We start from the raw sequence: 12,775 nt of genomic DNA on the forward strand, positions 1-12,775 counted from the left end.
GGGGAGCTGCTGCATGGTAGCTCATTTCTACTGTGCAGTAGGGTCTGTGTGCCGCCAGGACTGTGCAGTAACAGCAGTTACTGAGCAGTCATTTAGTACTTGCTTTAGCAGTAACAACTGTGCAGTCAGGGGCACGTGTAGATATATATGCCCAGTAAGTCTTAACCACACTAATTCTATGGACTGTCTAGGCCTAGGTGGATCTCTGCTGGCTTTTTAAAAATCTGTTTCCATATTTAACTCTGCTAAGCATCTGGATCCTGCAAGATGCTGAGTTGCTGACCACCCTCAATTCCCATTGATTTCTTCTATAAAGAGGTTGATGCTCTCCAGCAAGGCTCTGTGAATCCCATTTGGAAACCTGCACACTGAGAAATGATGACAGTGTAAAAACAATTAATGATAATAAAAAATACCCCCCAAAACATCCAGTACTTTGGAATGACAAGTACATTAAGGAGTTTCTGGTTATACTAACTGCACTCACTCTTTTTTTTTTGGCGAATGGAAACTAGGACATATATTTCTGCTTCTCAGGAATTTTGAAATGAGAGGTGTAATGTTTCTCAGACTCTACTCTAGTGGACATAACTGAGATTGCCTGTCCAAATTCTAAAATCACATAATCAAAATTTTGTTGTGGTATGGAATCCAATTATTCTAAAAGCATCATACATCTTGAAAGATCTTTTGGCTGCTTTACAAAATATCCTTCTCATCTGTAACTGTATATAACTAAGATGTATTTCTACATTTTTAAGTCTAATCTATTTGTGGTACATGTCATTTTCAACACTATTCACAATGCTGTCCTTGTACCATCAGTTATTAAGAACATAAAACATGTGAGGAATAGTGCAGATGATCTGGCCCAAGATACTTATCCATTTTGATTCAACTTAATCCTAACACTGTTTCTTCACTATCGTCCACTACCCACTTCATGTCTAGAAACAGACCAGATGGTGTCTTAATGTTTTTGCTTCAGTTGCACTAATAACTCATACATATTTAACCCTTCCATTAAGCAGTTCTGCCCAAATTGCTTATTATCTTGGCTTTCCAGTTCTTATAATGGGTATTTTAAATTCTATTAATTCATACAACTGAATACCTTGTTTAGATTTTTATTGCTGATGATGATTGTAATTGAGTTACCTTCTGAATTCAGCTATTAAATACAACAGAGTTAATTAATGCAACCTTTGGTCCAACGGTATTTTCATACTGGTCCTTCATTTCTTTCCACTTCATTCTCTTGAATAATATTTTCAGTTAAGATATATTTCTTAGATTTTATTTTTCCCACACTACTGTGGCATTTGTTTATACTGAGTCATATTTGCCATCTGCTGGTCCAATCACCTAAACACTCCAAAATCTTAAAATCCAGTTATTCCTCAGTATTTGTTCTGTTTTTAACCTTACTTTCTGCAAACTTACAGGTTGTGGCCATTATCCTGCAATAAGCTCCATACACAGACCCTTATACCTATGGAGAACCCTACTGGCTTCACTGATGCTCATCTTATGCTGAAGAATCAACCATGCAGAATGTATTGCATAATCAGGGACTTTGAGCACCTATACACCTGCCGGATGCCTGCTCTGACACATTCTAATTAAAACATATCGGAGCAGACTCAATCGCTCAATTAGCACGCTCCAGCAGCCTTGGCATCCTGTGTATTTAGCAGCCCTACACTTGAAAATGGTGGCAGGGGAGCTTTAACTAAACCAAGAGTTGAACAAGCTTTAGTTAAAGTGCTTCCACCACCATTTTGAAGCGTGGGACACTGAATACACAAGAAGCTGCAGGCGCTTTAATTAGAGTCGTTCCTAAAAGCTGCTTTAATTAAGGTGACCTGCCTCTGCCACCCCCCAGCATGTGTAAAGACACCCTTTGCTTTCAATACACATGTATATATATTGTGCATAATGCAACATGTATGCATTATGTGCCATGTAAGGCCCTCAGATATGTGCCATGATATTGACTGATGGAACTCAGTTCAGTTCACCCATAAAATGAGCAACAGCAATGTAAATGGTGATATAAGGTGAGAAGGAGTGTTATTGTACTTATGACTATCTTTCTTGGAACTGGGTGACTCAGGTAATTAGTAACAAGATAGAGAGCTTTTCATTTGTACTTTAGATTACTGTTTCAAATATGACCTAGGTCAATTGTGACAAAGAGCTCAAACTGTAAATTTTAACTAATGCGAGTGTTTATATATTTATTTATGCATACAAAAATAAACTCTAATGGAACCACTCATGTGAGGAAAGACTTGCAGAATTGGGCCATAAAATTGTTATTTATCTCAGGCAATGATATGACATATTCAATCAGGAAGGTGAAAGCTACAGAGTCTCCATGCCTAATAATTTTGTATCTAGATACTCTTTTAAGTGTTTTGCTGACAATATTCAGCATCTTATAATTTCATCTCCTAAAGTTGTTAAAATAAGTAAGATTTATTTTCTGCATAGAAAGTGTATTTTGTTTAAATATACATTATGGTGTGAACAAAGCTATTTGCATGACAATTGGGCAGTGACTCCAAAAGGCATATTTCTTCAGTTGGAAGAAAATTCGGCCAACAAAGGACTTTAAAACTAATGTTGAAAAGTTTAAAATATCAAATTTAATTATCTAAAAATATATACAAAATATTTGTATGATCCTTTACCTGTGTAAAAAAAAAAACACGCTTCTCCAAAACAGCTGTATTTCCTACCCAGGACTTAATCCACTCATCATTGCAATCAACAGGAATCATTCGATTGACTTTAAGAGAAGTTGGGCCAGGCCTGAAGTATTTTGGGTTTTCTTCTGTGTTTCCTTAATCTCTTCACTCATAATATTCTGTTTGCATTGTCGTGCTTTTGAATTAAGATCTCCCACCTGTAAGCTTTTATGTACACATATAGCTTTACAGAATCTGGACCTAATTTATTACCTGGTCTTGCACCTTCATGTTCTTGGGTGTTTGCTATTAACTTCAGTGGAGCAAGACCTCATAAGGGGCCTGGCCTATTATTTTCTTGTAACACCTGTGGTCCTGCATAAATAATCTATTAAAACCAGTTGGGGCCAAGGGGTTGTTAATTGGCTTTCCATATATAAACAGTATCAAATGGTGCATTAGACAAGGATGAGGTAATGATTTGGACAGGAGAGCAAATTTGCAGCATAGCTCCAAGAAAAAAAGAAAAAAAAACGAGAAGAAAGATTAATTGTGTGTGTGGGGGGGTGGAGGGATAGGGAATCATTATTCTCATAATAATGATGATGACAATGAAAGGGGTTTCACATTTAAAAGCACACAGCAACAGCACCATTGGTAATAGGTGGGAGGGGTTGTAATTAAACCTAAACGGAACCAAATTCTACTCCTAGTCCTCTTCCTTCAGCAAAGTTAAGACCCTAAGCCTGCAATGTGACCCACCCTGCATGTCCTGTTGATTCAGTGAGGGAAGTCCTGAGCCCAGGGAACTAAATGGGTGGGTTAATATTATTATTAACCCAAAGGGGGGCTGGATAACCCCCTCCTTCAGGGGCTCGCTGTGTGCAGGGTCAGAGCCCTGATGCCTCTTCAGCCACCTGTACAGACTCATGTCTCCACACCTGGGGTTGCTTTGGACCATAGAGCCCTGCCAGGCTGTGTCCCTATTATGCCAGGGGCCTTGTGTGTGTATGCATGTAGGTAATGGGAGCTTGCCCTGTGGGTCATGTGTGTGTGTGTGTATGTGTATGTGTGTAATTGGGGCTTGCTCTGTGTGTGTGCATGTATGTGTGTGTAATGGGGCTTACCCTATATATGTATGTGTGTAATGGGGGCTTGCCCTGTTTGTGTGTGTGTATGTACATGTGTGTGTAATGGGGGCTTGCGTTGTGTAGGTAAAGGGGTCGTGTGTGTGTGTGTGTGTGTGTGTGTGTGTGGTGGTGCGTGCCCCCGCAGCAGGCCGGCAGCCCAGCCCCACCCCAGCCCGCCATGAGCTGCCTCCCGGCGCTCGCTCCTCACGGGCAGCACCAGGCTGCAGCCCTGCCCAGCGCGGGGCGCCCCTGCTGCCCCCAGCCTGCCCCGCCGCTCCCCCGACCCCCTCAGCCTGGGGCAGCCGCTAGGGGTCCCGCGAGGCGCGGCTGTTGCTGTGGGTCAGGCACAGCAGCAGCACCAGCAGCACCGGGCCCGGGCCGGGATCCAGGGGCCGGGGAGGGACCGCCCAGGCCGCGCGGCAGGCGCGTCTCCCCAGCAACGGGCCTGGTTCCCGGCGCGGCGCCGCCCCTCCCCCCGGCTCGGGGCTGAGCCCCCCCGTCCCCCCCGGCCGGGTTTGGGGGTGCGCGTGTGCGCGCGGGGGGAGGGGGAGGCTCGTCTTGGCCTCATTTCCTCCCCGCTCTCCTCCGCACCCACCCAGCAGCGGGCTCGTGGAGCTGGGAGGAGGCGCGTCTCCTCCCTCCCGCTGCTGCTGCCGCTGCCGCTGCCGCTGCCGGGCCAGCCGGGGCTGCGGGCATCTCCCACCTCGGCGCCGGGGCTCGAGGGGGGGAGGTGGGAGGGGGCCGCCACCGACCCTCGCCGCTGCGCGCTGGGGAGCGCGGCCACACCATGGGCAAGGACCAGGAGCTGCTGGAAGCCGCTCGCACGGGGAACGTGGCTCTGGTGGAGAAACTCCTGTCTGGGAGGAAAGGCGGGATCCTGGGCAGTGGATCCGGAGCTATTCCCTTATCCAGCTTGCTGAGGTAGGGGCATGATTCCCCCCAGCCCACCTGCTGGGGGACATTCACCTCCATCCTCCTCCCACCCTCCTCCCCATCCCTGCTGTCTTCATCCTGGCTCGCCCAGTTGCCAGCGTGTCTGCGTTTCCAGCCCAAGGCTTTCATTACATGGATGCAGGAATTTTGAATTTCTTGCCCTCGCTGCGTCAGCAGGGACCTGTTCTCGCTCTGTGTCTAGCACTGGTGCAGAACTTGGGTGTTTTGTTGGGTGGCTTGAATGGGCACAATGGTATCATTGCAGCCCCCTGCCCATTACAATAGCCTCCTCTTCCAGGGATGCTATTTATTTCTTTATTCCTCGGATCCAATGTTTAATGACAAAGAAGCTGTTGGATGCTTGGGGGAGAAGCCACAGCTTCCCTTCACACCCTCTTGCATAGTTGCTACCCTCACTTACCAGAAGAAATGAACCGTGCCAGGGCAATGAGTCTATAAAATGAAGGAAGTGGACCTTCTCCGGAGAGGTCATCACCCACAGCAGGTGTAAAACTTGCAGAGCGGGCTAGGTAATAGCAGCAGTACTGTTAGGGTATCTGGATTTAGTTGAGGGGAATTGGGTTGCTGGCCATATCTGCTTGAAAATAGTCAACTTTAGACAGTCATATCTCAGACAATGTGCATCAGGGCTTTGATTTTTAAGTGTCATCTTGCTGTAGGTGAGAAAAACATTTTCCCAAGCATTTATGGCAATTAACACTTTTTGAATAGGAGGAGGAGGTCCACAGTACCAGAGATGCACAACCCTAGAAATAGCACATCAAGGCAGATTTAGTTCAAAAGAGTTTTAATTCAAACTTAAACAAATCATTAGCTGTGTTCTACTGGAGGAAAGGAAGAAACTGAAATCTTCTTCTTAATAAAATACAAGAAAGGTCGACTTGTTTGAGATTCTACTGCCAATACATCTCTATATGCCAGGGCCCAGGTCACTATATTTTGATATACTGCTTGTGATATTTTTTTATAGTAGGGATTGCAATATTCCTGTCAAAATTATGCTCATTTGAATTATATTTTAACATTTTATGTTTTACTACTCTTACTTCCTTAAAGTTTTTAGGGAAATAAACAATAGACACCAACACAGTTCACCAGAATTATGTGATATGAGAGTTGGCACAGCACAATTCATTTTTCATTTAATTACAGGAATGTTAGCCAAAATCAAAATAGATTTGTACAATTGCCTTTGGTACTGCAGTTGAATAGGCTCTTTAGCAAGCAATATGTCAGGTAATCTGTTGAATTTAAAAGATAAGCATCGCTTATTAAAAAGTGATACGTATTTCTTTGTAACATCATTTTACCAGGATGAAGTTCACTTCGGTAGAATGATTATCCATTTATAACCCAGTTTCACTGGATAGATTTGTGAAGTTTTTTTTTTTGAGTTGGTTTCATTGTCTTGCTATTCTTTGCACTGTAAATGACAAGTCTTGTAAATCTCTGTAGGTGAGTATACATGTGTTTTTTCTGATTATAGAAAGTAAGTACCTATATTAGCTGCATTTATTTTGTGGCTTGTATAATATACAAATTAATATGATATTGTACCCAGGTTAATGGGTCATGGTAGTGATCGATAGATAGACAGAAATTAAACATTCCATGCTGTCTAGATATGTTCTTTTTCTATGCTAGGCATTTCTTTAAGTGAAATGAAACAAGTATGTTGTGAAGATGCTATTTCTTATAATGCAAAGTAATAGCTTTTCCAACTTTTTAAAACAAAGGAATAAATATAGAAAACATAAAATAACTTAAAAAATAAAAATACAGTATACAGTTATTTTCAATGCCCTAAATTAGAATAATACTATTATAATAGAAGGCTAATTAAATAGTTTAAATGATAAATTGATAGTTCAAAATGCACCATCTCTGGCCCAGTTCTGCTGTCACTTACCATTGGGCACAGGGCTTTCCACAGTGAATGTAATACTGGCATTGATTTCACTAGGACTACTCATAGTAGTAAGCACCATGTCTGCCAGCAAGTATTGCAAGATTCAGCCCTAAGTGCTTGAGATCTGTAATGTATTTTATTTAATGTATGTAATGCAGTTTTCTTTGGGCAAGTTGTAAGATTCAAATGGTACCAGTAATCATGCATAAGTTGGATTAAATCCAGCACAATTTGCAAAATTGAAGCAAACGGGGTTGGGCTCTATAAATTGATATAGCACACGTAAACAATGAAACATACTGAGATGGAGTCACAGTAGCATCTTGAGCCAACTTAGGAAAAGAGCAACACTGATATTATGAATCATGCCAGTGACTTTAGCAAAGTTGTAGAAGAGCACTACCATCACTATCAAGAAGTCTAAAGTTGATGGGGTTTCTGGAATTTGTATACTCAATGCTATGTGATGCAAGTTTTTTTGTGATTTTTCTGCATACATCTAATCATACTAAAAATATTTTAAAGAGGTGTCCTAATGAGGAAGAAATGTATAGCTAAAATGTAGGAAAATATTTGTTCTTTTACAAAGAAAATACTTTGGACTATATAATGCTTTCCAATCACTGATTTTTTCCACAGTTTAGCAGAATATGGCCACCTCTTCCACCTTTGAAGGGGTATATCATCTTTGTACCCACCTTAACCAGTCTAGGCGGGAGGCAGCCTTAGGGCCATATCTTCTTTGCCTAGTTTGGCACTGTTTTTTGGCATTGGTACTAGATCTGAAGAGTTCTTTTACTTCCAATGGCATAAAGCCTGATTTTGTTTCTGACACCTGTATAGGGATTGCATAGTGACAATCCATATTCCAATCATCCTCTTTTTTCCTTGAGTACGCATGTAAGTGCTGGGCACAACCTGACGCATACAGCTGAGCTCTGTTGTCCTGGTATAATTAGTATTCCTCTTCATGTCAGTAGAAATTTTGCCTGTGCAAGGGTTGCACATGTAAATTAAGTTTATTATGCATATATTGATGAATAAATATCAATTTTATTATGAATAAACTCTGGCTGAACTCTGTCCTTAGATATCATTTTTATTACATCATTTTCTTCTAATTCTCAAAAGTTTTGTATTTCATTCAGGGAAAAATAGGGGAGCCCTGTGGCTGATTATTTAAAAGTTGTAAATTTAAATAGATGCTAATTGCAAAATTTGTCATTTAGTAGTTAAAGGACAAAGTTAAAAAGAAAATAACTTGAATTATGACCCCAAGTCAGAAAAGCATCCATATTTATACAGGGCACTTAAATCAGTGTTAAGCTTTAAATCCCACTGGGTGCATCTACATGAGATACTCCTGCACAGTGGTTACTGCACATTTATTTAGTATTTGTATAATCAAGTATTAAATAAATACACAGTAACTACAGTTACTGCGCAGTAGTGCCAATGAACACCTTTTTAGTCACACTAATATGCAGTAACCTAATAATACTATGCTGAAGTGTATTAGCATTGTTTGTGATGTGACGTGCTCGTGCGCAGTATTATTCAGCTACTGTGCAGTTTGCATCTCATGTAGACATGCTCACTGATGACTAATGCTAAAAGTTAAGCACATAAGAGTTTGAAGTGTATTAAGTGCTATGCGTGTAAAACTGGTATTTGTTCAATTGTGAGGGCACTTGCCCCTGAATATTTATTATACTGGCTACTTAAGACAGCAGAACCTATTGATTCACCTAAGCAAAAGTTATGTGGGAAAAACTGTAGTAGGCCATGTATTGACAGACAAGAATGCAAACTGTTCTCCTGAACTAAAAAAAATGAGTTTCACTGTAGTGTGTTATGAATTATAGAAAAGCACTGGAGCAGATCCCTATCATCCACTCTAGTCACTCTAAGTTACTTTGATGGTATATAAGGGTTCCCATACATGTACAGTGAGTCAGTAATTACAGACTCGATTAATCGAGGCTGGTGGAGTGTGGTAAGTATGGTGCTTCAGCAGACTTTAGTGTCACTTGTATCAGTGTCCCTGTGCTGAAAAATGGTGGCTAGGGCACTTTAACTAAAGCTCATTCAGTGAACTTTAGTTAAAGTGCCCTTGCCACCATTTTTCAGCATGGGGATGCTGATATGTGTGTTGTTCTGGCCACTTTAATTTGAGCAACTTTTGGAGTCACTCTAATTAAAATGCCCCCCCCCCCCCCCGCTCAGAACTCATGTATAAATGTCCTGAGGGCTTTAATGTAATGGCCAGTTAGTAGCCTGAATTTCTCAGATGTGGAACTCCATAAATAGCCCTGTGCTGGTTCCCATAGGACCTGCAGGTATATTTCAGTGATGAAGTTGCAATCTGACTTATAGCTTTGGGTAATCTGTGCTGTGCTAGACCCCATAGATATAATAAAAATGGGCTACGATAAATGAGCTCCCTGAGGCTTTCTAATATAAGAGGGGATTATTGTATCTTGAAAATACCCATAAAAGGGTCCAAAAGGGACGTATGGTATCTTTGCCCACTCTGCTTCTGTGGTATATCTTCTGGAGGGTTGGCATACAATCGGAATGTAAAGCTTTTTCTTCCTGTTTGCAGAAATGAACGTACTAAGATATATAAAAGATTGTGGGCAAATGTAAGGAATATGAACTTCTTATTTTTTTCAATCATCCTTATAATACTGCATCACAAAATTAAGCAAAATCCTACCATTCACTTTGACAAATACAGTATTTAGTTCTGCTACCTAAAATCCTAAATTAAGTAACTGGAAACAGTAAGGTAGAAAAAGGTAAACCATTCCTAATAAAATCAGTGAATTTTTAAATTGTGATTTGGTAATAGAACCACTTTATTCAGTACATTTAGATAACAGTTATTTAATTGGAAAGTTATAAATTCAATTTTTTCATATACTGCAGGACACACAAAAAGCTTGAAATATAAAATGCCATTGACATATGATTTCACCACATGCAGTGCAAAAAATAAAACTAAATAGAAAATGCTTTACCTTACTAACAGAGGATAATATAGAGGCAAAGGAATCATTTTGAATAAAATATGAATACTGAGCTCTTATAAACTTTTGCATTTCAAACAGAACTGTATTTCTTAAATGACTAAGAACCAGATTTACCCATTCTCTATACTTCACAGAGTAGAAAGAGGACAGGAGGGACCCCTTTTTTCTCCCCCTTGCTAACTACTCATATAGTGGCTTGCTGCATGACATGAGGGAACAGCCTGTACAGACTGTTATTACCTCCCTCCGCCCCACATGAACATAAACCCCTCATCTCTCGAAAAGGGTGGGTAGGGAATGAATCCAACAACAACTCAACTCTTCCAGTACCCCAAGGGATTCAACAGTGCAAACGTTCTGGTACTCTAAGGGACATCACAAAGCATTAAGCATGGCACAGAGTGTTTCTCTTTCAAACCATGGGAAAACTAGGCTGCAGATTATCAGTATCTGAGTTAGAAGCAGGCAAGGAGGCAGATTGTAAGTCAATGTCTTGCTTGTGGCAAAGCCATAGCTCAGCCCCACAGCCCTGATCTTAGTGCTAAGAACTATATTAATGGAATCCTCTGTTTACATAAAACCCTAGGGTTCTTTTCAACACAGTCTCTCAGCACAAGATTTTTACTGTTTTGGAAGAGCACATGTTTCATAGCTTTAAACATTTTATAAGCAGTATTTTTAAAAGATTTAAAAAAAATTAATATTCACTTTTTAATTTAAATAATACATGGGTCCCAACATCAATAACACTGACATTTTATCTTACTACTAATTTTCTCTTGGTTATAAATTGTGTAAATTAAGAGGAGCAGGAGTTGTTAGCTTAAAGCTGGATCAGTTTATGAAAAGAATTATTTGACCTGATTGCCAGTGATAGCAGGGGAGTGCATTCAGTGACCTGGGAGGTCCCTTTCAGTCCTCTGTTCCTATGTTACAAGTTACTATATCATGCAATGGAAGTAAATAGAGAAATGGAGAAAGATTTGTTTCATATGAGATCAAGGGTACTATGTTGGCTGTTCAGTTAGACTGGGCAAATCTGTTTTCAATCCTTATCCCTACCTATGAAAATAACATTTTATTTACATGTGCTGTGTTTTGTGTTGTTGCTCCAACATTCACTTGAAACATAATGTCTGAAAAGATGCCAAAATTATCTGCCTTTCCTGCCAAAAATAGTTTGAATCTTGTGGGACATGCATTTTATTTTCCCTTTTTTTTCAGTGCAAAATGCAAATGACTGTTCCAGGATTTGCCTTGTACTACCCAGTACCATTGACAGTTGTTTGACTGGGTATTTCCACACATTCAAACTTTTTGACTTTTAAAGGCTGACTTAACAATTGAATTTTCTGGTTTTTTCACATTCCTTATGCTTTTTTGTTGCTGTTGTTGTTAAATTGTTTCAACCAAAGCCTAATGAAGATTTGTGTCTGTGCAGCTGAAAAGTATATAGTATGCATAAGTACCAATATGGACAGGGAGCAGGGCATTTTGTAGACACTCTAGAAACAGGAGGGGAATAAAGTGAGCCAGAAAGCAAGACCAAGAAACCCAGCGATGCCAGGAGCTCCACATATTTCTTGATTCCCAGCTTTGTAGTCAGCTTCTACCCCACCTTGTTTATCCTCCAAGCTTACTTACTGTGGAATTTTCTGAAATCTGAAGGACATAATGCAGGCCATAATGCTAAAGTAGGTTCTACAAAAATCCAAAACACCCAGTGCCTGGAGGAGAAACAGGGACCAGGAGATAAGGTATCAAATTTGAGGGGTGCTGACTAACATAAAAATAGTTTGTGAGCTCAGCAAAAGTCTGTAGAGCACAGCAACTCTACAAGGAAGTTAACCAGAAGAAACTCTTGAGAAGTTAGGCTATCTTGACGGAATCCTTCTGTATATAGAGGGAATCAGTTCAGCTGTCTGCATTAGACAATTGGATAGTGCTGGTGCTTTACTGTGGTGTTTGTCACCTTTCCACATAATGGCATGTTGTAATGGTATTAGAGAAGTAATGAGTTGTGCCATTTAATGTTTTTCCATCTGTTTCTTTTATCTAAAGTATGTTCCCTTTTCTTCCATCTTTGATCAGAGAAGTTCTATTACCAGAAGAGAGGATGACACCACCTGTATCCTCTCTAGATATAGATGATCATTCTGCCAATTATTGAGTGGGAGCAAAGTGTTGACTCTGTTACTTCCTGCCATAAGATTGTGGGTAAATGATATTCTGTTGTTTACAACCCCTTTGCAGATTGTAAAGATAATGTTGCTGCATACCCCCTATAGGTGCAAGGAAACATAACACTTAGAATGGTTTAAATTTGGTTTAAACTGCAAGCCTCCAGAGGTACAAGTCAGTTTAGAACAATTTAAACCTCCTGAACTGCTTCAAAAGTATACCTGGGTAATGAAGTATTATTTTGAACCAGTTCAGAGTTATGTGAGGATACCAAGCTTTCCATAATTAGTGTCTGGTTGACTATCCAGTCATCCCACACTGCACTACTTCTTACTCCCACCCTTTACCCCAGACCCTGCAGGGTAACTGCCTTTTCTGGTATACAGCCAGAACTCTACTGCCCCAACTTCTGTTGTCTGCATTTACCATTAGTGTTTCTGTCTAGGGGTTCTTTTAAAGAGCTGATCAGATCAATTTTTTTCTATTGGTGGTAACTAACCAGTAGGATGGCCATCATAGAGGACGTTCTGGTTTTCTGCTGCTCTGTCTTTTATTGATATGCAGCCCAATGCCTTTATGTCCTCTGCTTTTCTCTCGACTGTCCCCTATGATAGCCACCCTCCTGACCAGGGTTCCGTACATTTTAGGTTTAGGTGGGGTAGGAGGTAGCCAGGTGTGGAGGTGGGGGCTGTCTGGATCCCTGCTTCTGTATGTTTAGGAGCTTGAGGCTACCCAAGGAGTCCTCAGCCACCAAAGGAAAGAAATTTACGTGATCTGTAAAAGTATCAGAGAGCTGTACCCTGAGCCCCAAGTCCCCAGACACACAGAAGCAGGGGTCTAGCCAGCCCCTGCCCCACCTGATCGTTCCTCCAT

General features: G+C 40.8%; 1 protein-coding gene across 3 annotated transcripts in view; it reads left to right on the top strand.

Moving 5' to 3' along the window:
• Nucleotides 1-4,018: 4,018 nt before the first annotated feature.
• The window catches only part of ANKS1B (ankyrin repeat and sterile alpha motif domain containing 1B), an 845,363-nt gene continuing 836,606 nt past the window's right edge, over nt 4,019-12,775 (top strand). For all 3 annotated transcript variants that reach the window (XM_090042850.1, XM_090042851.1, XM_090042852.1), the window contains exon 1: nt 4,019-4,744. In XM_090042850.1, the coding sequence (XP_089898976.1) occupies nt 4,611-4,744 (134 nt within the window). In that variant the 5' untranslated portion in view covers nt 4,019-4,610. The remainder of the gene's footprint in view (nt 4,745-12,775) is intronic.

The sequence above is a fragment of the Crocodylus siamensis genome, chromosome 4 (genome assembly GCF_052110815.1).
Source record: "Crocodylus siamensis isolate JL-2025a chromosome 4, ASM5211081v1, whole genome shotgun sequence".
NCBI classification, from domain to species: domain Eukaryota; kingdom Metazoa; phylum Chordata; order Crocodylia; family Crocodylidae; genus Crocodylus; species Crocodylus siamensis.